The sequence below is a fragment of the Chrysemys picta genome, chromosome 6, assembly GCF_011386835.1.
Source record: "Chrysemys picta bellii isolate R12L10 chromosome 6, ASM1138683v2, whole genome shotgun sequence".
NCBI lineage: Eukaryota > Metazoa > Chordata > Testudines > Emydidae > Chrysemys > Chrysemys picta.
The window spans coordinates 110,144,477-110,171,852 of record NC_088796.1 but is presented as its reverse complement, the minus strand read 5'-3'; the positions used below and the strand labels follow the sequence as shown (position 1 = coordinate 110,171,852).

General features: G+C 39.8%; 1 protein-coding gene across 19 annotated transcripts in view; it reads left to right on the top strand.

Moving 5' to 3' along the window:
- Window positions 1–27,376, top strand: part of KDM4C (lysine demethylase 4C) — a 427,285-nt gene that overhangs the window by 320,798 nt on the left and 79,111 nt on the right. For 17 of the 19 annotated variants that reach the window (XR_010588892.1, XR_010588893.1, XR_010588896.1 and 14 more), the window contains 2 exons: window positions 1,569–1,624; window positions 7,795–7,903. Coding sequence is in view for 10 of the 19 variants with exons in the window: in XM_005295226.5 (XP_005295283.2) it covers window positions 1,569–1,624; window positions 7,795–7,903 (165 nt within the window). In the remaining 9 variants the exon portion in view is untranslated. Of the gene's footprint in view, window positions 1–1,568; window positions 1,625–7,794; window positions 7,904–23,803; window positions 23,831–27,376 lie in introns of those variants that run through there. The other 2 variants (XM_065550534.1, XR_010588886.1) reach the window with 2 other exon arrangements.

The following is a 27,376-nucleotide window of genomic DNA, read 5'->3' as shown; positions in this document are numbered from 1 at the left end:
GTCTAGTTCCCATGCTTTGAACATTTGAGGGAACTATTCTGGGTCATAAGGTTCCACTCACTGCATGCTTCTCTAAAGGGTAGTGGAATGTGGGGGAACTGTGACCTGGAGGGCACATTTTAGGGTTCCAAATGGTATATCCACAAGCTACTGTGGGTAAAGCAATGAGCAGCTCCTGGAATACCATCTTCCCTCCCTGCTTCCTTATACAATTGGTGATCCCTAATACATCAGAGCTACAAGATCAGGAGGCAGCTTCTTAGCTCAAGATTTGGATCTCTGCTCTTTCAACACACGACTCAGCTACAAAGCTCCTTGGGGCAGGGACTATCTTTTAGTTCTGTGTTTGTACAGTGCCCAGCACAACGGAGTCCAGGTCCATGATAGGCTCATCGGTGCTACAGTAATATAAATAATCATAATAATTAGTGTGCATATGTCCCAGCCCACAGAGCTACCAGTCAGTGCTCTCCACCCTATTCATCATGTAGCATGGGGAGAACAGTGTTATAAAGTAATGTTGAGAGGGGAACAAAACCCAATAATGAATAAAAAAAAGAAAGAAAATAAAATTTGGGGAGAGAAGATAAGAAGACAGAAGGAAAGAGAAAGGAGGCAGAAAAGGAGGAGGGCTGCAGAGAGAGGGAATCATTAGAAAGGAGTAGGCAGAGCATTTGTACCAGTGTGTGTTGTGAGGAGATGGAGTGGGAGAGCCTATTCACCAAACTATTCCTCTGCACAAAAAAATGTTGGGAACCACTGAAACAGGCCTTGCCACGCACCCTGAAAATCAACAAACTTGTCCTCTGATCAAGGGGACAATACAGTTCCAGCGTCACAGGCCCCCCACTAACTTTATTAGAGCACTTTTCATCATTAGATCTCAAAGCACTTTACAAAGGAGGTCACTATCATCCCCATTTGAGAGATGGGAAACTGAGGCAAAGGGAAGTAAGTGGCTTGCCCAAGATCATTCAGCAGGCTAGTAGCAGAGCCAGAAATAGAACATAGGTCTCCTGAGTCCCAATCCAGTGCTCTATCTGCTAGATCACACTACCTCTCACAGTGTACAAATCTGGGAATTATCGGTATGAGTGTCCTGGCAGATCTCTATTATTGTGCATTTGCACGACAAAAAAGCTGGTCTCCAAAGTACACAGTTGAACCAGCCAGGTTCAAGTCTATGATTCCATAATCATTTTTTACTAATTTAAGGATGTGCAATTTTAATTCGATTTAATCTGATGGGGCTCTGTATTAATTCCAGATACAAGACTTTATATTCAAGTGTTAGGGGAATGCCCTTGCATTTGACATCGATTCAAATGATTGGTCAGTTTTTTTCAAGGGTTATTCTCAAAACTCGTTTTTTCTGTGGCTCTTTGGGCTTGTTATTCTATTATTACATTTTTATATTTTTCTTGTGTGGCACTGTGATGTTTGTGAATGTCATGTTACAAGTCAGTCAATAATATTAATAGTTTGCAAATCCTTTAAAACATTAAATGAATAAAATTGGCACTGCTAGTCATCAGTATCACTTATTTGTTTTTACTTGTTTTCTTTAGGAATGCTGTCTCTGCAATTTGAGAGGTGGTGCACTCAAGCAAACTACTGACAAGAAGTAAGTGATGGATACACTGAGATCAGTCTCATTAGTTTTAAACTTCATTCACGTACATATTTACACAAAGATAACTTCCAAATATAATTACTTGACAGTGTCCCCTTAAGTGGAATAGCTTAACAGCCAGAGCCCACTGAAGACACCAAATCGAGCCTCTAGCATTTTGTGAACACGCTTACGTGCTTACAAATAAACATTTGTTTTATTATTTGAACATTCTTAACTATTCTAAACTCTGCTCTGCTAGTCACTATGTAAAGGAAGCAGATGAAAGCTCATTTGTCATTGTTTGCTTGGGCAAGCCTTATCACACATTCAAACGTATTTTCTTCTTTAGTACTGGAATTTTGTGATGACAGCAGTTAATATGGCACCTGTGAACTTTTGACAGATATAAGCATGTCATTAACAAATTAATCATTCTGAATCCTTTTAGAGTGGCTCTGGATCTTGAGGTGATTTGCTTTATTACACTTCATTTTATAATGGACTCCGAGAAATGGTACTGGAGCTGACATCATGCCATTAATAAGACTAATCTTTATTTTACATGGTGATGATAAAATGAAGCGCAGTGCATCAGATATTCTTGGGAGATGAAATGGAAAAAGTTGTGCCTTAGTATTTATTCATGTCCAGTTGTAGAAGAACCTACTATTCATTTTGAATCTTTGCTTGGCATAATTCATGCCACATTTCATGAGTTACACCTGACTTTTTTCATTAAAACCCTTCTATGGCCAAAGAGAATCTAGCAGAGTAATGCAAGATCTTCTAGCCCAAACTTACTTTATCCTGGCTCCAGTACTATTCAAACATTTTTATTAATGACTTGGAAAATGGAGTGGAGAGTAAGCTTATAAAATTTGCAGATGACACCAAACTGGAAGGGAGGGTTGCAACCATTTTGAAGGATTATAGTTCAAAACAACCTTGACAAATAGGAGAATTGGTCTGAAATCAACAAGATGAAATTCAATAAATACAAAGTGCAAAATATTACTCTTCGGGAGGAAAAATCAAATGCACAACTACAAAATGGGGAATAACTGGCATCGGGTCCTCACAAAAATTTTTTGGTGGCCTCAGAGTGCGGCCACCAACTCTTGCTGGTGGCCACTCTGACAATTTTGCCTAAAATACTTATGGTACTTAACTTTATGAAAAACAAATAAATATGCACATATACATGTCCAAATCATTGTAATTTATTTATGTAGGGTTTTTTGCAGACTCAGTAATAAAAATAATGTACAGTTGTTTCTATTCTTTTCTGGACCTAAACAGAAGAGAAACACAAATAAGGTGCTTTACACGTTCTTGTCTCTTTTTTGGGGTTTTTTTTTTGTTTTTTTTGTTACTTTTTTTTAAACTTGCTCGCTAGTAAATCTGCTACTGTGAAAAGTGATACTTGTATGTTAATATCACTTTTCACAGCCTCCCAGCTAGCGACTAAGGGTATGTCTACACTACAGACCTTACAGCAGCACAGTTGTACTGCTGCAGTTCCACCACTATAAGGTCTCCCTTGTAGCTGCTCTATGCCAGAGGGAGAAGCTCTCCTGCTGGTATAATTAAACCACACCCAATGAGCGGTGGAAGCTACGGTGGTGGAAGAGCATCTCCCGCTGACATACCGCTGTGCACACCAGCACTTCTGTCTGTGAAACTTTTGTTGGGAGGTGTGTGTGTTTTTTTCACACCCTTGACCAACAAAAGTGCTAGTGCAGACATAGCCTTAGTCTGCTGTGAAAAGTGATATTAACACATATACAAACATCACTTTTCATAGCAGACTTACTCAGCCCTGGCAAGCCCGGGGATAAATTAAGCCCTGAATGGTGAGGTGGGTAGGTAGGGAGCAGGGCCAGGGTTGATGGTGGGGGGGGGGTGATCACACTGCCACATAGCCAGGAGCCGGGGCTGGAGCCCACCGCTGTGTGGTTGGAGGATAGAGCCCAAAGCCCTGAGCCTGGAGACAGACCCCAGAGCCTTGAGATGGAGCCTGAAGCCCTGTGGCTGAAGCCTGCCATCTGGGAACTCACTGGCTGCTTGCTCCTTTAGTGTTTGTCTCTCCAGAGGGGACAAGACTCACCCCCTGCTGGAAGCCCCAAGTGAGGGGTCGCTGCTTTTCCTCTCCTTCCCCCACCTCCCCTATTTCCCCCCCCCCCCCAAAATTCATCACCCAGGAGTCTGTGGCTACAAGAAAAGCCCCTGGTGGCTGCATTTGAGAAACACTGGGCTAGGTGGTAGTACTGCTAAAAGTGACCTGGGATTTGTAGTGGATCACAAATTAAATATGAGTCAACAATATGATGCAGCTGCAAAAAAGGCTAATGTAATTCTGGGATGTATTAACAGGAGGTTGTAGAATCCTCATCTTTGGAGGTTTTCAAGAACAGGTTAGACAAACCCCTGTCGGGGGTGTTCTAGGTTTTCTTGGTCCTGCCTCAGTGCAGGGGGCTGGACTAGATGACTACTCAAGGTCTCTTCAAGCTTTACATTTCTATGAGTCTTTTTCTATAATTTTAGATCAGGTTTAAACAGTCCCCCAAAAAAGCAATTAACTGAAGCCCAGAGCAGACCAAAAAACCCCAGTCCTATGCTAATCCCCTGGGAGGGAAAGAGGCTCAAGCTAGAAGGACAGAGTTTATAAACCCTCCTCCAGCCACTCAGAGGCCAGTTGCTTAACTGAGTCCCACCAGCCTGCCCACTCGCTCAGGTGATGCTTTCCTGCCCTCTTGGCTAGCCCATTCCAAACCCTTGTGGAAGGGGAGACCCTAAATAGAGCCATTAACCCAGTGGTTCCCAAACTTATTCCACTGCTTGTTCAGGGAAACCCCATGGCGGGCCAGGCCGGTTTGTTTACCTGCCGCGTCCGCAGGTTCGGCCAATCGCGGCTCCCAGTGGCTGCAGTTCGCTGCTCCAAGCCAATGGGGACTGTGGGAAGCGGCGGCCAGTACGTCCCTCAGCCCACGCCACTTCCTGCAGCTCCCATTGACCTGGAGAGGCGAACCGCGGCCACTGGGAGCCACGATCGGTCGAACCTGGGGACGCGATAGGTAAACAAACCGGCCCAGCCCGCCAAGGGCTTTCCCTGCACAAGCGGCGGAACAAGTTTGGGAACCACTGCATTAAACATTTTTTCCTGCCAGTCCAGAAAGAGCCTCCATGACTTTGGGACTGCGGGAGTTACATTTGATGTCTGATGCTGAGAGTTCATACGCAGCAGGTTTGAAAACACCGAGATATCTCTTTTGTGCACAGTTTCTTAAAAGTATTTTAAAAATTCATACGTCACTGGCTTTAGTTTGTTGGAGGAAACTGCCACCATGCATGCTGCAAAAAGGGTAATCATGCCCATAATCGGAAACTTTGCATTCTATCCCACTGTTGGTCCATTAACAATTGTGAAATAATAGCTCTCTACAACAAGCCTCAACTTCTGTCTCCTTGTCCATATAATAAATTACATTGCTATGGACCTTTGACCACCTCACCTTCACTCTGTCCATAGATTCATCTTCTCCTGGACATGATCTACCCTTCTGAACCTCTAAGCAGCTTCAAAACAACCTGCTTCTGCCAATCTGGCAATGTGTATATTTTTTCTGCTTAATATAGAATCTACCCCCCACCCATATATACTGATTTGAGGTGCAGGTTGGGCACTATACAGTTGTGATAGACTGAAGGATTAAAGAACCAGGAATACTAGGCGAGTTAGAGCTTCACCCCATCGGGGAGCTGTGAATCCCTTTGTTCAGTGGAATAACACACTTGTTTTGAGCCCCTGGTAGATTACGAAAGGTTAGACCATAAAGCTCTGACATGATGATTTATAGAAGAGCTACTTTATTTATAACTTTTCTCTCTCCCCAAGGCTTGTATAGTTAGCTACCTGATATTAAGGCACTCTGGCTTTACAGGCAGGTGGTTATGAAAAAAAGTTTTAATAAAAAATATTAAAACTCTAAAACAATATTTCTGTAAACTGTGGTATAACCATCTTTTATCCAGGAGGGTGTGGGGTGGTCTAAAGTCTTTATTGGGCCTCATTTGGGATGGCCTGCATAAATCTCTCATCTCTACATCACTTGGAATACTGCTCTCATTTCATACTCATACCAATCACGCTTCCATACCACACAACACTTTTATTTATCTTATATTTATACTGCACTTTTCTGGATATTTTTCTTAAATCTGAATGACTGAAATAGCATTATATCATGGTGCAGGCGGGAGGAATGGTTCCCCGTTTGGTCTCTCCCCCTAAGTCCCGGCTGGCCCCAAGCCCCGCCCTTGTGGACCATCTCAGGTCTTCGTTTCTTGCATACCTCAGGGAGATCTGCAAGAATTGAAGCGGAGTAAGTGCATAGAGCTGGAAGGGGCAGTGGAGTAGGAGGGCACTGGGGGCAGTGAAGAAGGACAGAGTCATAGAAATGTAGGGCTGGAAGGGACCTCAAGTGGTCCTCCCTGTGCTGAGGCAGGATTATCCCTAGACCATCGCTGACAGGTGTTTGTCTAATCTCCAGTTACGGGGCTCCCACAACCTCCCTTGGCAACCCATTCCAGTGTTTAACAATCCTTATAGTTAGGGAAATTATCTTAATATCTACCTTAAATTTCCTTGGCTGAAAACTAACCTGATTACTTCTTGGTGGACATGGAGAACAATTGATCGCTATCCTCTTTATAACAACCTTTTATATATTTATCGTATGCCCCCTCAATTTTCTCATGTCTAGACTATATAACGATGCATAGAGAGGGGCAGCTGATTGGAGGACGGTGGAGAAGAGCAGACATTAGAATTGAGGAGTGGAGGTATTCTCCCTCCTTCCAATTGTGGAAGGTTGATTACTTTCTTCCCTCCTGCTCTAACTGCAAGCCTTAGGGGAAGTCACCCAGGACTTCACCAAACCCAGTGAACCTTATTCGACTCTTCGAATATACCGAAGTAGATTTCTTAGCCACCTGTGAATTTCCAGACAGATTCGTGTTTAAATTTAACACAGTTTCCTGGGTTTTATGGTTTGTTGTTTTTTTGCTAGTTATGATGTTCTTACCTGGTTTTTACTCTCAATCTTAATGTCATCCTCACAAAGGTTTGGGAGTTTTTTGTTTGGTTGTCTATTTAGGTTTTGAACCACTACTTGGAGAATTAGGCAGTAACTCATACTGGCAGCTATTCTGTTTAGATGCAGCATACTCTTGTCCCACTCAGCTGACTTCCTGCAGTTGCAGTGCGGTGTGTTTTGGTGAGTCCTTAGTCACGAGGAGCCGTGATCCCAGATATTGCTTTCTCCAATCACAAGGGTCCAACTCACAGATGAGGGCAAGGACATCCCCAAGAGCATTCCATCCCGCTATTTGTGCAGTTGTGCCAAATTCTGAGAGGGTGATAATGCTGCTGCTTTGTTCTGTTCTAACTCTGTGTCTGTTTGCCTGGCAACACACAATCCTGACAGTGTAGTTGGGTACTGTGCTTTGGTAGGTGCGTGTGAGTGTCAATATGGGGGTTGACTAAAAATACCCACTTAGATCTAATTAGGGTTAATCCAAAGTGCTGTAGTTTAAACTGTAAATTGTAGAAATGACACATTGCCTAGGCTATATGTACAAATATTGCTGGCACCACTACAAAAGCTTTGCACTCTGTAAAACAAGTGAAAGTATTTGAAAGGGCATTTACAATAGATTTGTGTTAACATACGGATTTTTCTCTAATGTTGAAACAGTACATTTCTGGCAAATATTTTCAAAACTAGATTGCTACATCTTATTAATAAATGTCTTGACTAGTTTGCCTCATACATGTAAGTGGTATTGGAGTGGCAGAAAAGGTATATGGTATATTGTACTGCCATCACTTTTCCAGCATAATCCATTTATTTTGTTGTGCTGATCTTTCTATCTCTGAAATAAACCAATTTTTTAGGTATCTGTCTAATGCTACTTAAAATTAAATCTTAAAGATAAACCCTGTCAATTGACCTTGAATTTTGACCTTTTTGTTGTTGTTGCAGCCCATAAAATTAAGCAAAGAAATGTAATAGGGAAGGACTAAATGATTGATGGGTTGGTTTTATTTGCGGGATGCACTGTTTTTAATCACATTTCTGTACAATTTTTTGGTGTTATTGACTTGCCACTTTTCGCAGGTGGGCACATGTGATGTGTGCAATAGCAATTCCAGAAGTCAGATTTGGTAATGTTACAGAGAGGACACCAGTAGACACTAGGAGAATACCTCTGCAGAGATTAAAATTGGTGAGTAGTAAGGCTCCGTACATTCCTTGCCATTTAAAAACGTGCTGGTGTTTTGAAATGTATACAAAATCTCATCTCTGGTTAGGTACATTCACACACATTTCAGGGGGAAATTTAAATACACAAAATGTCAGTTAAAAGAGAGAATTTGCTAAGGATTGTCATATTGTTTTTCACGTATAATGAGAATTTAGGTATTTTAATTCTTCAGCCTAGTTCTGGGTTACAACCTTGGATAAGGGGCCTTTGCCATAGGGAAAAGGAAGGAGAAACAATGAGCGTTTTCAATCACTATCCTAATACTGCTGTGACTGCTCATTGAGGATCCTGCTGAAACTAAATAAACCAGAATATCTCAGAAGTCTTATTTGTGTTGTATTTTCATGAGGGTCCCCTCCTCCCCCTCAGGGAGCCATTTATGAAGTTAAAATGATGAAACATGGTGGTCTCATGGTATTTTTACCATCTGGGAATTGAGGAATGTGCACAGACCAGATTGCACATTATATTGGACTAATAAATGGCTCCCTGAGGCCTTGAAAAAGCAAGTGAGAAACATAAACACAAAAGCTTGAACTACAAATGCTCAAACCCATCCATAGCCCCAGATAATCCTTCCATCCAGCAGAAAATCCCATGCACTAATGAGAAACCTACAAAAGCATTTGTTAAATCAAAGAGAATTTTCCCTGTTGGGTTAGACCTAAGTTACTTAATTTATCAGTCTATGCATCAATATGACACAGACTTCCTCTGAGAAAAGGAAAGTGATCCCCTGTCCAGTGTAAAAGAAAATAAAAGTTTGGGAAACAACCCCATCTGTTCTCTTTATCCACACCAAATGTTATGGAAAAAATGCTTATTGATATACTTAACCTTGAGCTACCCTTTCCTTGCTGTAACATTGTGAAATATTAATTGTTAATTTTAATTCATTATGCTTTATATTTCGTAACTATTTTTAATTTTGAACTGCAGCTTTAACCATTCTTAAAATGGAGGCATGTCTGACAATTGGTCTTTGTTCACTGAGATTTCTCAAGTGTTTGTGGGCTTTATAGACTAACTCTGTAATGCATATTGAACATTTTCCTAAACCTTTTTGGCTCCCTTATACAATCTGTTACAGAGAAACTCTGACTCGAACACTCCTTATCTAATGTATGAAATACACCTCTACCCCGATATAATGTGACACGATATAACATGAGTTTGGATATAACGCGGTAAAGCAGCGCTCCAGGGGGGCGGGGCTGCGCATTCCGGCGGATCAAAGCAAGTTCGATATAACGTGGTTTCACCTATAACATGGTAAGATTTTTTGGCTCCCGAGGACAGCGTTATATCAGGGTAGAGGTGTATTCCCAAATGCTGTTTCAGCCTGTCCTTACTTCTAGTATATTTTTTGGAAGACCAGAAAGATGGTCAATGCCCTGTTGTCCTACCCTCCCAATTTTCCCGGGTTTGAGAGCCTGGGAGGGAGGGGGAGACCCTGAGTGGCCGCGGCGCACGTGCTGCTTCTCCCTCTCCCTCCCTCCCTCCTAGGCTTGAGAGCCTGGAGGGAGGAGGCAGGGCTGGGGATTTGGGGAAGGGGCGGAGTTGAGGCGGGGCCGGGGGTGGGGTAAGAAAAAAACGGGGGCGGCCAAAATTGTTTTCGCTTGGGGTGGCAAAAATCGTAGAGCTGGCCCTGCCTTGCACTCGTGTGTATAGAAGGCTGAGTTTGTGCCTGTCAGGTACTTTGGTACCAGATATGGACTAGTCACAGATCCTGCTTATACACACCACATGTGTTCATCATAAGATCCTTAATGCTCTGCTGGTATGGCGGAGATTGAAATAAGGTATTTTACACACAGTGGCACCTAGTATAAAACAGTTTAGCATTCCATTACATCTCCCAATTTAAGTTCTCCATTACTGCCATTTAAAATGTTTACACTAGCATGCTGTCTTTGAAGTTCAGTACGTATCAATCTGTTAAGTGTCTCTGAATCGTACTGGTTTTCTAATTACACAACCCGAATGCATAACAATTTGATTATCTGGCATGTTGCAATGACTGGCAATGATTAGTTTGGAACCCTTGAGTTATCATCATCTTGTTCTGTATCTGACATCTTTGAGGAACAAACTATAGATATTGATGGTTTCTGTTAAACTCTCCACTGTTGGACTTGATTGCGTATGATCCGGGCACTGCATTTTTTTTTTTTTTTTTTTGACAAGTGGAGTTGTCCATCCCTTTTCTCCATCTGATTTGACACAAACACAGTCACCAGGTTCTAGACCTGGCAGCTCTTTGAGTGATGTCTGGTGTAAAAGTGTTCATAAAGCTATTTTAGTCTTTTTATCTAATTTAGCTATTCTCTTCATGCCTGGCCACTTTGGAGATGGTTTTTTTTCAAGATTGAAACAGTAATTCTGAGTTATCTGCCCATCAGGAGTTGTGCTGGACTACATCCAATAGCTGCTATTGGTGTTGATCTGTAACTCAGAAGAGCAAGGAATGAATCTTCCTGCTACTGGATTTTCTTGGCTGTCTATACAGCTCTCTCAGCCTCTCCATGCACTTGTGGGTAACTGGGGTTGCTACAAATATGATCAAAACCATATTTTGTTCAGAATTACTTACTTACATTTTTCTGCAGTGAATTGTGGTCTGTTGTCAGTCCTAGTTGTCCTGGAATACTGAAGTGAGGAAAAAATGCCCTTCTGTTTCTTGACACTGCAACATGTTTTGTCTTTCAAGTACCTGGAAAAATAGTCCATGATGACGAGGTCGTGATGTCCTCTGAATATGCATAAATTTGTAGATAATATCTTCCTATCTCTCCGGTAGAGGTGTTTATACACTATATGGTTCGGCATTGTCTCTTAAATTAAGATGTACTGAATCACCTTTCAAAAGTCCAGTATCATCAAATCCTCTGAGTTTTCACCTTTCTCACTAGGCCCACTCCTGTTGATATGCAGTGACTTAGAAAGTTGTTTGTCTTTGATCCTTTGATCTCATGCACTCTGAATGCAAAGCTTTTGTCTTTGTAAGTTGTTTCTATGGTAAACTGGCCCACACAATTAAGAATACCTTCAGTGCTAGTCAGAGTTGTGTCAGGTGATTTCAGCTCTGGGAGGGGTTGAAGGTGATTATAAGTCCCTTCTGAGATGATTGTGACTTCAGTGCCTGAGTCAGTTTTAAAATCAATAGTCTTGCCTTGAATAATCAGTTTCACTCTCCAGGCAGGCTCTATGTCATCTCAAGTGATAGATCCCAGAAACAATGGCTCTTGATTGTTGTAATATGAGTCCACTCCCTGACTGCTTTGGTGCAGAAAACTACTGCAAAATGTCTATATTTCATGCATTTATTATACCATGTGCCTCTGGCTGGACTTTTGTCATCTCTTGGGATATGACTTTTTCACATTTTGTGCATGTAGGCTGGAATTAGTCCCTCTTAGCCTAGGAGTTCTCTCTCCTTGCCTCAGGGGTTTTATGATTATGACTTTTAACACTCAAGGGTCCATTTAGTGTTTCTAAGCTAGTTTCAGGTTTTTCAAATTGCTCCTGCCTTTTGTTCTGTCATTTGACTTATTCTGACTGCTTTGCTCTCTGTATAGATAGGGCTAGGGTTAAATCTCTCTTCAGTTGTAGTTGCTCTGAAAAGTTTCTCTGTTAAGCCAATAACCAACCTATCTCTGATATATTCATGTTTTGCATCCCCAAAATCACAGTTTTCAGCCAATGTATGCATAGCTCTTATAAAACATTCATCATTTCCCCCCGCTTCTTGAATTCTCTGGTGAAAATGTACTCTTTCATAAACCACATTTCTCTGGGGTATAAAGTATGCATCAAACATAGCCAGAACCCTTTCATAGTCATCTTTGTGACTGTTTTCAGTGAAGTCAAAGGATTTAAAGATATACTCTACTTGCTTCCCCAAAGCATAAATTAAAGAAGATACCTATATATCTCCAATATCTTTGCGGCGTTTGTTTGCAATTTGAAATCTTACAAAATATTGCTTTGAGTCTGTCTATTCTGAAGATCGGTCAAAACTGAAGTCCTCTGGGGCATTGCAGAGTGGCATGTTGATGAGATTCTGTAAGCCTTGTTGCTGTTTTCCTTCTGTTTCTGTTCTTTCTTAGGTGTACGGAAGGCTGAGATTGTGGCTAGCCCTTTTGTAAGGGTATGAGGATGTTTATGCCTTCTCCCTGCCTTTCATACCCATGTAGGGCCAAGGCATGTTCTGGCCCAAAAAACATAAGACAGGCATTTCAACTACCAAATGTCTCTGTCAAGTTATAGTTTGTGATCTTCCCCACTATCATAAAATAGGTAGCATCAGGCCTGGTCAGTACCCAGGTGTTGCAGGCAGTGGTTAAAAATGTGTGAGACTTGTAATGAAACTGTGACAATCTCACCTTGTTACAGATTTCATTACTAATCCCAAAACTTATTACTACTATTCATTTGTGGTAGTGCCTACTATATACATTTTAGGTACTTTCCAAAAGGTACTTAGGTACTTCAGCAGGATAGTCCCTGCTCTGAGGAGCACACAATCAAAGGACAAATAAGTAGACAAAGGTCATGAGAAGGGGAATAATCATAATAGGCAGTTTAAATGCTATTTATATACAAGTGACCTTGTCTCACTATAGGTAGCATGGCAGAAGTGGGTCTTCAAGAGGGACTTAAATGTGGACAAGGTAAAAGCGTTGCAGATGAGCTCAGGGATGTCATATAACGCATAGAATGCTTCACAGAAGAAGGCACAAAAGTGAACATGGGAGAATTTGACAGATAGGGAGACCAAGGTTGGGAGCTTTGGAAAAGGGGATTGTGAATGGGGGGAACATGGGGTTTGACAAAAGAAGGAGGGGCAGATTTATTTATAGCTTTGAAGATGGTGTCAGCTTGGACCAGGTTAGTGAGTTGGGGTGAAGTCTATAGCAGAACGGGGCCTATTTGTAGTTTCCTGTGGAAGCATAATTTAATGGGATCTTATGGTTTTAGCCCCAAAAAGTAAAACTTGAAGGTTTTGGCTCAGTGTAGCTTTGGGTTTGGGTCCATTTGAAACCTAAATCACAGAGTGAAACTCGGGTGGAAACTCCTGCCAACTGTATTACAAAAGATATTTTCCTTGGCTGCTTAATTTTACGTAGCTTTATGTGATAGAAACAGATGGTGAATTCCTGACCCCATTGAAGTCAATGGCAAAACTCCCATTGACTTTAATGGGGCCAGGATTTCACTCAGAGTACTTAAATATACTCTGTAGTTTCAAAAGAATGTTATTACTTTGTTTTGGCCTGAAAAAAGAAATACAGTCACATTCCATAGCAAAGTGAAGAAATCCTTGGAGGTATGAAGCCAAACTGACCTCTCAAATACACACACACAATTCCCATGGATATCCTGGGATCTGGCCCATAAATGTAAACCAACAGGAAAACTGGACCTGATCCTCATTTACACTAAGGCCTGTTTACACTGCCAGAGTGGTGTCTTAATGTAAATGAGAATCAGGCTCACTGTGTTTAAATGTTTCATCTGAAATCAAAGTAACAGTTAAAATGTAATCATTAGCTCTCCTTTACTAAGCCGATATATTTAAAACATCTTCTCCAAAATCGTCTCTGAATAGTACATGATGAACTCATTAGCAAAATGCATTATCTACCTTTGTTACTATCTAAGCTTTAAAATGCTTGGATAATATAGATTGAGTTTGTCCCAACAGGCAGTCGCTGCAATGCTGTACTGAAACGTGAACATAATATGCCTTTGTTTCTTTATCTGTAGTGCTTCCTATTATTTTTACATTTGAAATCCTATTTCCCCAACAAAATAGAGGTAGAAAATGAGTTTTGCAATAGTTGAAGTTGCCCTTGGGCTTTCAGTGACCTCAAATTTGTATTTGACAAGTGAACTGAGAATAAGCGCAAGTGTACTCTGAGTGAGGAACATTATTTTGAAAAGAAATTTACACTGCGATGATGACTGATCTACAAGCCTTTCAGTATCTGGCTGATGCTGTAGCATTTTGTTTAGAAGCCTATACACTTTAAAATTTTCACCTGAAGGCAAATAATAGTGAGCTTGAAAGCCAAAGATTATAGTTTTGAAAGGCACATCAATTCTGAAAATAGAGAGGTTTCACTGTGGTAAGCCAAACGAAGAGTGGAATCAAGGGAAAAACGTGTTTGAGCTTTTAAAAGAATGGGCAAGTGTTCTCTTACCTATCCTTCTGTTTTAATAAGAAAATCTAAAAATAAAATTAAATACATTTGCAGTTATTGTTTGTCTTCTTTGTTCTAGTTTTGCAATAGAATTCATTTGTTAAACTGAAATGGAACTGTGGAACTACTGCAACTGTATTTCTGAAAGACTAAAGAAAGACTTGACAGAGTTGTCATGTAAAGAAGTATTAATTACCTCACAGCATTTCCAAAAATATTGCTAGAGGAGCAATCAAGGAAAGTCATTATATTATACTTTACCTTATACATTGCCTGGTTCACATGCTCACATTTTTGAAGAAAGAGAGAGGAAAGTAGGCAAAGAGATGGAGACTTGATCTTCTTTAATCACATGTCCAAATTGTTTTAACATTGTAATTGAAATATCTTTAAATAGCACAGTTTAAATTTAAACAATGTTAAAATACAGATGATACAATAATTGATCAACCTATTATAATTTATAATGCCAATTAAAATGTACAGACTCATTAAAATCATGTACAAAACACAATTTAGTGTACATATTTGTTACTACCATTGTAAGATTTTTAATAAGTGTGATATAAAAATGTGCATTACCAGCTGTATAGTACTTACTGTCAGAATGATGTGATACAATGAATAGATCCTATTGCAAACTGTCAAATTTGTACATTGCTGTAATACTGAACCATAAAAACCTTTTGAATGAAATGGAAAATGTTAGATGGGCATGACTACATATAATACTTTTTGAAGACTGGAGGTATCTGAAATAGTGAAAGCAGAATGCTTAAAATGTTAACTAGTTACTGTGAATTTCCCTTTAATACAAAGAGAATAACCTCTTTGCGAAAGGAAATTGATTTTCACTTTTAAAAGTTTTTTGAAACTTTTAGGTTTTGAATCATTAAAAATATTCATGGCAAGAACTGTTGTCTGTTCAAAGCAGGCCTTTGCAACTATGCGCTTGAGAAATGTAATTCATAAGTTGAAGTTGCTCCCACAACTTTCACTTGGCTATGTTGCTGTGATGCGGAGCTCCACTCATCACTAGTCTGGCGCCTCCTGCTGGTCCCTCTAGGGATTATCTCATCAGGTCGACACCCCTTCCCATGGTTCTCACTCTGTTGCTCTCTTTGGTCTACAGCCCCTCTCTCACTCCAGGAACCACAGTATCCTCTTCATGACTTAGCCCTCTGGCCAGCATTGCCCCCCCTTCCAGGGTATAGTCCTTCAAAGTCTCTGTCACTCCCAGTCAGTCTTCCAGTTCACTGCCCTGCCAGTGCCACTTCCCCAGTGGCAGGTAGGGGAACCCAGGTCAGCCCTCTACTTTGGGTGCCGGCCCAGGGACCCTACAACACGCAGCCAAAGTCTGTTCAGTCCCCAGCCTAGCTGCTTACTCCTTGTGCTGCTTCCTACCCCAGCACTCCCCCCTCTCTGGGGTTTGCTGGCCTCTCTACTCCTGCCTCCCAGGGAGCAAACATGGGCTACTTCTCTCGTAGCCCCCAATACACCTCCCTTCTCCCAAGGGATGACTGCAAACTAGCTGCCTGCAAGTCCCCTTCCTCCTCTCAACTTCCTGGATTTATGGAAGCCCTGCCTGTTCCTACACTGGTGAGCCTCCCCTAATGACTCTCAACCTTCAGCCTATTAGATTAATTGGCCCATCTGGCATCCATTAATCCTTTCAGGGTGAGTGTGGGATTGACAACCCATCACAGTTGCACATATACTTGTAACTACCAATCAACTGAGTTTTATAGTTTTACAGGGAAAGCAGGAATGTAAAAATATTGTGTATATGCCAGGTGGCCAAATTAGGGTTGTTGGAGCATCCTTAACTTTTGGAACTTCCTGCCTTTTGAGGGATCAATAACTCAACCTTTTCATTGCATTATCACTCTTTATTTTTTTGTTTTGTTTAAAATAAATTTCTCTTGTTTTATTTTTAAGGAAAAAAAGAAATTCTAAACTATTTCAGTTGCAGAGCATACAGATTTCACTGACTTTGAACAAATTTCACTAAGCTATACTTGGTCTGGTGATGGACTGTGGTACTTAACAGACTGAATGTACTGTTTGGGCTGTGCTGGGGAATTCTAGTCCTGGTTACTAGGACTCCGGAAGAGGGAAATCAAAGGAGGGGCTGCTTGCAGGTCCATCCTGAGCCCACCAGAGGGTGTCCTGGAGGTGGTGGTTGTATGACAGAAATGTTTCCAAATCAGTATTTTTAAAGCTTTTCATTCCACTATAAGTTATGATATTTTCAATTTTTATACTGATTTGGGATGAAAACTGATTTGGTTGAAATACAGGGATTTCCAATTTCCAGTACTAGCCTCAAAGGGAAATGTCCAACCTGATTAAACCTCTTTAAATTGTAACAGTGCTTTAGTGCAGCTGTAGTGTAAGCAATTTCTTAATGCTCAGTGGTTTGAGTTGCTTTCTGTTGAACATTGTGAATGACATATAAACTTGGTAATATTTACGTGTTAATGGTTTCAAAACTACTGAACTAATTTTCTTCAGACTGGGTGTATTTTTTAAGTTCCAGTCAGATCTACAGAAAAAGCTTCTGTAAGTTCAAAGTTCTTAGCTTATGGGTAAAGTTTTTGAAAGCACATTAGTGACTTAGGAGCGCAAGTCCCATTTTCAAAAGTGCATAGTCACTTGGGCTCGTTTTTAGATGTTTGTAGGTGGCTAACTACATTTAAAATAATGGGAGTTAGCTGCCTACATGTAAAAATCTGGCCCTGAGTCACTTTTGAAAATGGGATTTGGGCTCTTAAGTCTCTTAAGCACTGTTGAAAATTTAGGTAAGTAGGGCCATATCTGCACTGCCCTGCAGTTTGGACTATGGGAGTATGAATAGCAGTTTGCACTAAAGTGCTGCACTGTAACTCTCCCATATGGAGGCTGCGGCAAAGTCATTTTTGAGTTATGGAACAAAATTTCTGACTGGAATATGAGGCAATAGAGTCTGGATGAATGGGAACAGGATTCAGAGTTAAAAAGTCCCAAACTCTAGCCCTGGCTATGCCATTAATTTGCTGTGTGTCATTTAGGTAAGACACTTTGTAACTACACCTCAGTTTCCCCATAGGCGATAACACCTATCTTGATTGGATGTTGTAAAGGTTAGTTGGTTAGTATTTTGAACATGTATTGTAGTATTTTGAACATGTATTGTGCTATGGATTATTGTAAGTGCTTAGATACTGCAGTGATGGGTTATGTATAAATCTGTAAAATAGAGAGTTGTGGGTTGTTTATGCCCTAGTAACTTAAAATGAGTAAACTATGTTTGTTTCAAACTTCCAAACAAAAAATCCTCTTTTGGGTTGAAATGAAACCTGGAAGGTTTCAGTGCAAATGAATTGGACTGAGAAAATTATGAGCAATTTACCGAGGGCGGTTTAAAATGGATAAGTGTGCGTCTGTGTGTGCGCTTGCACACACGCAGTGACTTACATATAATAAGTAATAGGAGCCAAAAGACCCTGACCTTTGCTGTGAACAGATATGTTCAACTCATGCCCTGGATGAGAGAGAAGGAGAGAGAGATTACACTAGGACTACGTTTATAATGAGGCTATCTAATGATAACAAACTATGAGAGCAAAGCTTGAATACATGTCACCACAAACGCAAGATAAAAATCTAACTTCTTAATACAGTATCGAGAGCAGTGGTTTATTTTATAGTAGTTGAAAACTAGAGATGTTTAAAGTCGATTTTTAAAAAATGCATCCATCATCTTACATCACTTATCATCCCACGAGTCAGTTCTTCTATCTGTACTGGAGCATATGTCAATTTAAGTTACAAGAATACAGCCCATAAATGTATTGTTTAATCTTCTAGAAATTTCCATTTTTATTCTCAGTAAGTCGTAAGTTCTTGTGAAGACATCTTCCTGGGATATGTTGGATATATTTACATGAAATACATTTTAAAGAAACCAGAACTCTCCACCAATGTCAGCAAACACACTTAGGCATCTTTGTTTCATACCTTTATCCCTGTGAGTCAGTCATTTCCAGTGTTTTGTGGACTTTTGCCTGCTTTGGGCAGAGAAAAATAGATAACTGGAAACTTAAACTGGAAACTGATAACAAAGAGTTGTAAGCAAGACATGCAAAGTAATTCTTCTACTCTACTCCGTGCTGATTATGCCTCAACTGGAGTATTGTGTCCAGTTCTGGGCATCACATTTCAGGAAAAATGTGGACAAATTGGAGAAAGTTTAGAAAAGAGCAACAAAAATGATTAAAAATCTAGAAAACGTGACCTATGAAGGAAGATTGAAAATATTGGGTTTGTTTAGTCTGGAAAAGAGAAGACTGAGAGGGGACATAATGACAGTTTTCAAATACATAAAAGGTTGTTATAAGGAAGAGGGAGAAGAATTGTTCTTCTTAACCTCTGAGGACAGAACAAGAAGCAGTGGGCTTAAATTGCAGCAAGGGAAGTTTAGATTGGACATTAGGAAAAACTTCCTAACTGTCAGAGTGGTTAAGCACTGGAATACATTGTGTAGGGAGGTTGTGGAATCTCCATCATTGGAGATTTTTAAGAGTAAGTTAGACAAACACCTGTCAGGGATGGTCTAGAGAATACTTAGTCCTGCCATGTGTGCAGGGGACTGGACTAGATGATCTCTCGAGGTCCCTTCCAGTCCTACAAATCTACGGTACTCTGTGAAGGAGAAGACTATGACCAGTGCCTTGAAAAGAACTTGCCAAATTATACAATCATCTGCTTTGGACCTCATACTTGTAGTAGGAGATTTGTTGTCCAGCTATACCGAAAGAAGGACAGGAGACACCTGATATGGATTTAATTAGGCTGCAACTTTACTTTAGATGTCCGGGACTACCCGGCAGACAAAAGTGTACAGTGCAGGTAAACCCTATTTATTTTATTTTGTTATTACTGGGGGGGCTCCCCCTAGCTTCCCCTCTTTTTCCATTCATGTCCCTCCAGCAAATCCATTGCTGGGACCTTACCACCCCACGTAGGAGGAGTAAGGTGGGCTATAAGAAAGGGGGGTTGGCTCCCGGCCATTCCAACCATAGGAGCCCGAAACCCCACGCCGTTCCATTCCTTTAACCAGCACCTCCTTTTTAAGTCCTTTACCAGGCCATTTATCTGGTCACTGGATGCCTTCCCTATGGAGTACCTGCCCTGGACATCTGCCATAAGGAGGTGTCAGCAAATAGCTTGGCTGCCTCCCCCTCCCCTCCCCTGCCCCCACCCTCTGCTCCTGCCTTGCCTGCTGTGTGGAGAAAGGGGTTTCCAATGCCAGAGCTTGCATCTTTAAAGCCTTTCACCCTTACATTCCAAGAGGGTGAGTCAGTGCTGGAAAGCTGACCAACAACCACCTCTTTTGCAGTAGTTTCTGACCTTGTTTCCCATGCCCCTGCATAAAGCACTACTGTCTTCCTCCGGCAAGCCTGGACAACGGTCCCCCTGCTTTTAGTGCAGGGCCGTCATTCTCATTCAAGTGTAGTTAAACAAACAAGGTTACAAAACACCACAGTTGACTGACATTTCATTCTAAAGACCTGAAAAGAAAAAATGTGTGAGCCCTTATTTTCCTGCAGTGTCCTACTAATGTCAGTCCCTTAACAGAATTGAGGATTTAGTTACCCACATCATCCATTCGATTGTGGGGAAAAGAAAATAATTACTACCATTACATATATGGAGAGGTCGCTACTTGAAATTTGCTCAATAAGTTTAATAATTCCATCCTATTAATGTACTTCAGTTTTGTGACTTTTTATTGTTAGGTATTTTACCCTAACAATAACATACAGTTATTTCAGTTATTTCATTTTTCAAACTGCTCTTCTCTGAGACCACCGTCTGATGTTATTTCTTTTATATCTCTTTCAGAAACGTGTTTGGTAATTCTTTGTCCCAAAGTAGGTATTACTGCATACCTCACACAAACTTTAACTGGATTTAATACTGCTCTTTCAACTCAACGTTTATAAAACCTCATTTAACTTTAGACAAATTTCTTTCTTTTATTTTTAGTACTTGAGCTAACATCAGAAAGCAAAAGCAGGTCAGGACCTTTGAATTTCACAGCTTTAATTTTACAGGCCGCAGCATGGATATCTGATAAAGTGAAGTACTCCACATCTGCAGATTTCTCCACTGCCTTTCACGTGGGGACCCTGAAACTTTTCTTAGTATAAATGAGGTAATCGGTGGAACCCCATTCTTAAGCATTTGCAGTTAATTCTTCCGTATGTCAGTAGAAAGCCAAACAGCTGTGTTACTGCTGTCAAGAAACCCCTCAAGGGAATTGGTGTCAAGCAAGTTGACTGCTTCCTGCCTCAGCCCATGGCTTCCCATGAATTTTCTCAAGTCTCTGCTATGCAAAAAAAAATCTAGAAAAGAACATAAGAATCTGTCCAAGAGTCCTGACCTAAAAGAGACAGCCAAATTTAAACTCTGATTCCCTTTTCTAAAACTCCAGATGGAGGCCTCCTCTGCTGAGACCACACTAACAACCGTGTTGAGTGAAAGATAGGAAAGAGAGCTGACCACTCTCTCACCAAGTGAGACTTAGGAGATTTGGGTTTCACAAGAAATATTGATATCTGATATGGGAACCATTAAACCTGCTAACATTAGCACTGAGACACTAAGAATGGCCATGGCCAAAAGAAGGTAAAGACTCTTGAAACCAAACTTATGAACTGGAATAAGGTAAATTTGACACTGACACACACCTTCATATAATCAAGCAAATTTTGTGTTAAACTGAACATAACATAAAGAACAGCCATACTGGGTCAGACCAAAGGTCCATCTAGCCCAGTATCCTGTCTTCCGACAGTGGCCAATGCCAGGTGCCCCAGAGGGAATGAACAGAATAAGTAATCATCAAGTGATCCATCCCATCACCCATTCCCAGCTTCTGGCAAACAGAGCCTAGGGACATCATCCCTACTCATCCTGGCTAGTAGCCATTCATGGACCTATTCTCCATGAATTTATCTAATTCTTTTTTGAACCCTGTTATAGTCTTGGCCTTCACAACACCCTCTGGCAAGGAGTTCCACAGGTTGAATGTATGTTGTGTGAAAAAATACTTCCTTTTGTTTGTTTTAAACCTGCCACCTAATTTCATTTGGTGGCCCCTAGTTCTTGTGTTATCAGAAGGCGTAAATAACACTTCTTTATTTACTCTCTCCACACCAGTCATGATTTTATAGACCTCTATCATATCCCCCCCTTAGTGGTCTCTTTTTGAAGCTGAAAAGTCCCAGTCTTGTTAATCTCTCCTCATATGGCAGCCATTCCATGCCCCCTAATCATTTTTGTTGCCCTTTTCTGAACATTTTCCAATTCCAATCTATCTTTTTTGAGACGGGGCAACCACATTTGCACACAGTATTCAAGATGTGGGCGTACCATGGATTTATATAGAGGCAAGATGATATTTTCTGTCTTATTATCTATCCCTTTCTTAATGATTCCCAACATTCTGTTCACTTTTTTGACTGCTGCTGCACATTGAGTGGATGTTTTCAGAGAACTATCCACAATGACTCCAAGATCTTTCTTGAGTGGTAACAGCTAATTTAGACCCCATCATTTTATATGTATAGTTGGGATTATGTTTTCCGATGTGCAGTACTTTGCATTTATCAACACTGAATTTCATCTGCCATTTTGTTGCCCACTCACCCAGTTTTGAGAGATCCTTTTGTAACTGAAATCCAAAATGGAAGATTTAGAAATTCAGAGCTGCTGTTCCAACTGATGTATTGTTGGGATCCCAGAGGATTTAGAAAGATCGGATATAGTACCCTTTACAAACTACCTTCTGCGATCAGCTTGTTAACAGCAATGAACTCATCAGCCCTTTAGGCCAAAACTTATGGGTATGTCAGGCAAAAAACCATGAGCAATCATACTAACATTTCTGAGATTTGCAGATAAAAGAATCCTGCCAGTATCTCAGAAAGTTTAAAAAAAAAAAAAGATGTTCATAAAATACTTTTTTGTATGTATTCCAGCATAGAAATGATGGTCAAATATCGATCCTCCCTGATCATGTGTGCTATTTAGCTGAGCTGGTCAACTGATTTTTTTCCATAATGGTAAATATTAATTCTTTAAAGCCACAGAGGAACTAGAGGCACTTCTTCTGGTCCTGGAGCCTTTCCAGATCTCATTGAAGTAATGAGTCCTGACTTACATTGCAGGTCTCATCAAGTTGTGAAGATTTTTTGTTTTATGCCATTATAGATGGTTATTTCTGCATCCTGGTTACAGACCTTTTCTGTGAGTCACCTCTTCCCATTAGAAAGTACTGTTTTTTGTTTAGGGTCTGCCTTTTGCAACCTTCATGGTGAACAATAGGCATACATTAATTTTGTCCTAACTAGTTCACTCTTTGGATGTCATAATTTATTATTTTCTGTTAATAAATGAGTGAATGTGTCCTGTATTGTAGATAAAGGATTTTTTACTTTGAGGAAGTAACAAATCAATTACTGCAATATTTCCTATGTCCACTCAGAGATCTCTGATCTCTTTGGCTACAAAAGAGACCATTCTTACTCCTGCCTGTTTTGTTTGTGGATTCCTTCTTGTCTGGTATGGTCCTCTGTTGTGATATTGTGACAATAGTTATTTTTGTTGCCTTGATTCTTTTATATCTGGATTTCTTACTGTTTACCTGCAAACCAAAAAAGTAGAAGGTAATGGGCTTGAGAATGCTGTAAAGGAATTATACTACCAACACTGACACTCCTGATGTAGGTTTCTGGGATGCCGCAAAAGAAGTTCTCCATGGAATATTAATTATAATTATTGAGGGATATAAGAAAGTTCCTGTGAGCTGACTAGCTGACCTTCCTTCATCCTAAGAAATATAGAGTCAAAACAGAAAAAAAGCACTAAGAAGTATCTTTCTGAACCTGCCTTATTGAAGATAATTAAAATCAGAGCTGTAATCAATGTATAAGAAACCAACCAAATTGAACATGTTCATAGGATCATACATATTTGTATTTTTGATAAATCCAATAAATCTGACAAAGTGTTGGCTTGGAAACTGTGCAAACAAAAATTAAACTTCAAATACAGTAGGTTAAAGATCCAAATTTGATATGAGCTGCCTACTTTCTATAATCTCTGCATTACTATGAAGGGGAAAGCAGACACACCTCACCATTTCTAGCATTATGCTTCCCAAGTTCCATTATGCAAAGGTAGAAAGCCTCAGTGCTGCCACTTTTCCTAAAGAGAGAAAGAGTACGATCTCAGACTTGGCCAATGAGGATCACTCAGGACCTTATGGCTTTGTAGTGGCATTTTATTAATCAATGGCAAATCACTTAACTCGTAGCCTCAGTAGAGTTTTAAGGAGATTCTCCTCTTGGGGCTTCTCACAGACAGTAGGTACCAGGTGACAATTACTCACTAGAGTCTTATGCTAATTATAATCCTGTTGCACTCCCCAAAGCAGAGGTCAAGACTGTCTAAATTGCTCAGGCTAATGTCCTAATTTATTTAAATTTTATCAGATGGAATTTATCAGTGACCAGTGCAGTCTTGACAATGTTGTGCTGACTGGTAAATATTCCCCAGTAGGTTCAATTGAAGGCTGATCACACTTTAATTGTATTTCTGAATCCAGAAAAGACTTTGACTGGGTCGAGTGGTCACTTCTGTTCCACCTTATGAGGCCTGTGGGCTCAGGGGTAAGTGTTAAATACCTTGATCTTCTGATAACTCCTAACCCTTCCCAACTATAGACTGTAAAGGATATTTTGTCCAAAGTATCAATAAATCTGTCTGTCTGGGTGGACATTTCTGTCATTTGGCTGGGCTTTATTAATATGGCCAACATGATAGCTTTTCTTTATACACTTTTTGTGTATACCATACCTCCATGTTATAGTCCTTTTTTTTATGTTTCTGCGGAGTGATTAGTAAGTTTTGTAAGGCAGAAGAAGAGACCTAGATAGGATGGAATGCCACTGGTAGCTTCAGAAAAGTGGGAATACTTGCCCTACCTTCTTAATTTTGGGTTGCTATGCTTAGGAGAAAAGCATTCAAGAGTGTTAGACTGCTTCATGTTTCTCATATACTGGATATTAATGGAAAATGGCCTATTAAGAGCACCTAATATAACCTACAAGTTGCCAGGATTGAGCATCTGTTAGACACTGGAATTATTAGGGTTCCACCTGCTGTCTTGTTCAGCATGGAAGCTTGGGTGAAAGATAAAAATGAAAGCAGAATTTCCCAATGTCTTTTCCCATTCACATCCCTTAAATGCTCTTATATCAGAAGGTCTTATCTTGAAAAATCTCATTGCTGATCTTTCTGAATGTAGCATAATGAAATTTTCTTGGTCAAAATAAAGGGAAAATCTTTCAGAACATGGAAGAAAGTGTAAAAATAACTTGTAAAGCTGGTCCTCATTTTCAATATTTGCAAAACTGAGATGAAAAACAAAATTGCCACTTTTCACACAAATGCAGAAGCCAGTATTCTTGTACATGGTACAACCAGGAGTTTTATATCATAAACATATTGCTGCTTGGTCACTTTATATCACAAGAAAAATCAATTGTATTTGACTGCATTGGAGAGAGACTTCACAATTAAATGGACAGAGGCAGATAAAATTGCTATTAAAAGATTTATGAAGGCATACTCTCTCTTATTCTGTTAGAGAATCCCAGATCTCTATAAGATTTACATCTCCTCAGCTCTGCTTCATACAACTAACCCAGTCGTGTCTCATCTTTGCTGGAAGGGGCTGGTGTCAGCGTAGATCACTGGCTCACTTGTGATGGCTCTACCTGAAGGTTTAATCATTTTGGTCAGCAATTCAATAATGTACCTTGGAGATAACTGGCATACAGCTATCCTTTACCCTAAAGATTTCTGCTAGGAATTCCTTCTCTGCTCCTTTAACGAGTATCTGTGCACATTATTTCATTATAGTAATTAGAAATCCGATTGCCTGTAAGTAGAATCTTGCAACTCTCACCTCCATATTGGATATGTCTGGTTGTATTAGAAACATTACACTAATGGAGAAATTTGGACTTGGTTTCACAGGTATTCTAAAAAGGAGGGCTCAGCTGTCCCTAAGCACCACCATCTCCATACGTTTTTGGCATTAACCTAAAACTTAATCAGTTCACTCCCTCCCTCACACAGACATTCACACTTTACAAACTTTTATCCTCTGTAATCCAACTGACTCAATTCAGTTATAGTGTTTTGAATTTCTTTTTAAATTTTTGCGCTATTATATGTCATTAATATTAACTCTTTGTGTAGACTGAACTTTTATTAAAATCACATTACTCTTATTAAAATAATAATGCTGAACCGTATGCCTTACACTAATGTAGCAATTATCACTTGAGGTATAAATATATGTACATATTTCTTTTCTAACCATAAAAATATGTAAATTAACAATCATGGGCTTATCCACTCCATTGTGTATGAAGAGATCAAGGATGTGAATGATTTTCAGTGACTTCCTGATGCCTCTTCACCGTAGTGCAGATTTTTTCAGTCTTTGAAACTCTGGCTTCCTGCTCCTTCTGCTCAATTTCAATATCTTCCGTCTTTCATTGTCTGCCCAGATTATTGGTATGAGGCGTCATACTCTCCATTTTATCTTCCTCAAGTCCTTTTGCTATGGATATATTGGATGATTGTAAACATGTTTATCCAAAATGTATTTGAGGGACATAGAAAATCGCAAATCCAAAGATCATGAGCCCTAGGATACATTATAGAGGAGGAGTAAAAAGAGGAAAGGATGGTTGGACAGAGCAAAGGACTGAGAGTCAGGAGAGCGTTTCCAGACCCATAACAGTGTAACTGTGGGAAAATCCATAAAGATGCTATATGAAGGCATATAGTAGACATTTTAATATACACAGCAGTAGAACAGTACTTATTTCACCAATATGTCATGTGTTTTGTGCCACAGCTATATAGCAATATTACAGATTTTATGTGAGAAACTAGATAGTATATGCAAAACAGTGTTACTAGTGTTATATCTTTTTTTCTCTTTTGTCAACCAGCGGCCATGCACATCAGTTGTATTAATAAACCGACATTTATTTGATCATCTATTTCCAAAGCATATGACAGATAAGTGAGTGTGACAGCTACTAATTTGACCATTGTTATCATTATCATATTATCATTTACTTATTGATGCAACTGAGTGGCAGTGTCAATTACATGTGTCTAATAATGCAAGTTCAACACATCTTTTGCAGCAGATAGAGTGGTCCAGCTGTTTGTCATGTTTCAGCTAGTCTGGACCAGGAGAGAGACACTTCTAATATCTTAGAAGAGCCTCTGTACTACCCAAAGTAATAGTGAATACAGATTATATTGTTGGGTGATTTCTTGAGTGTGTTAGTTTGCTCACAGATTTGTTTCACACCTATGCAGTTGAATAACTGTGACTAACATATAATCAGGTGTCAGAGAAACAGCTGCTGACTGTACATTTTTACAAAATACAGTTATATTCCATCCTACGTATCTCCTAGTAAATTATAATTATCCAATCAAGTAATGCCAAATACAGGTATGTGACTCCGATCTCTCTCTTTCATACTCTCCTTCAAAGTAAAGAGAACAAAATAAAGGCTCAAAAATCACAAGTTCAGAGGTATTAGATATTCTTACATGCTAACAGAGGACATAAAAAGTGTGTGGGGGGGAATAAAGTTCAAGACTCTGATAAAGGGTAAAGGTGATTAAGTGATTAGACAGCAGACAATAACAATATTTATGAAAAATAAACTTTTGATACTTCTCATCCACAAGAAAGGAAATTTGAAATAGCAAACAGGTTTTTTAAGTTGAAGGTCTGAAAAAAAGGATCGAAGTATCTTTCAGAAACTGCAGACATCTTAGTTTATAAACTGTATGTACTATCAGTAAGTACTACCAAAACTGCAAATGGTTCAATATTTTCAAATTTTATCCTAAATGGCGAAAGAAGAGAGAAAGATAACTAAAAAGTAACAGGACCCAAAGCAAAAGGGATTAAATAGTTTAAACTAAAGCTAGTAAGAAGTATGATTGCAATTCATAGGTTAGGCATAGATAACAGATTCCTAACTTTCAAATAAATTAGGAGTTATTGTGGGCCTTTCTCTGTGGTATGAAAAACTTATAGGCAAATAACCACACTGGATACATTTCAGTTTTA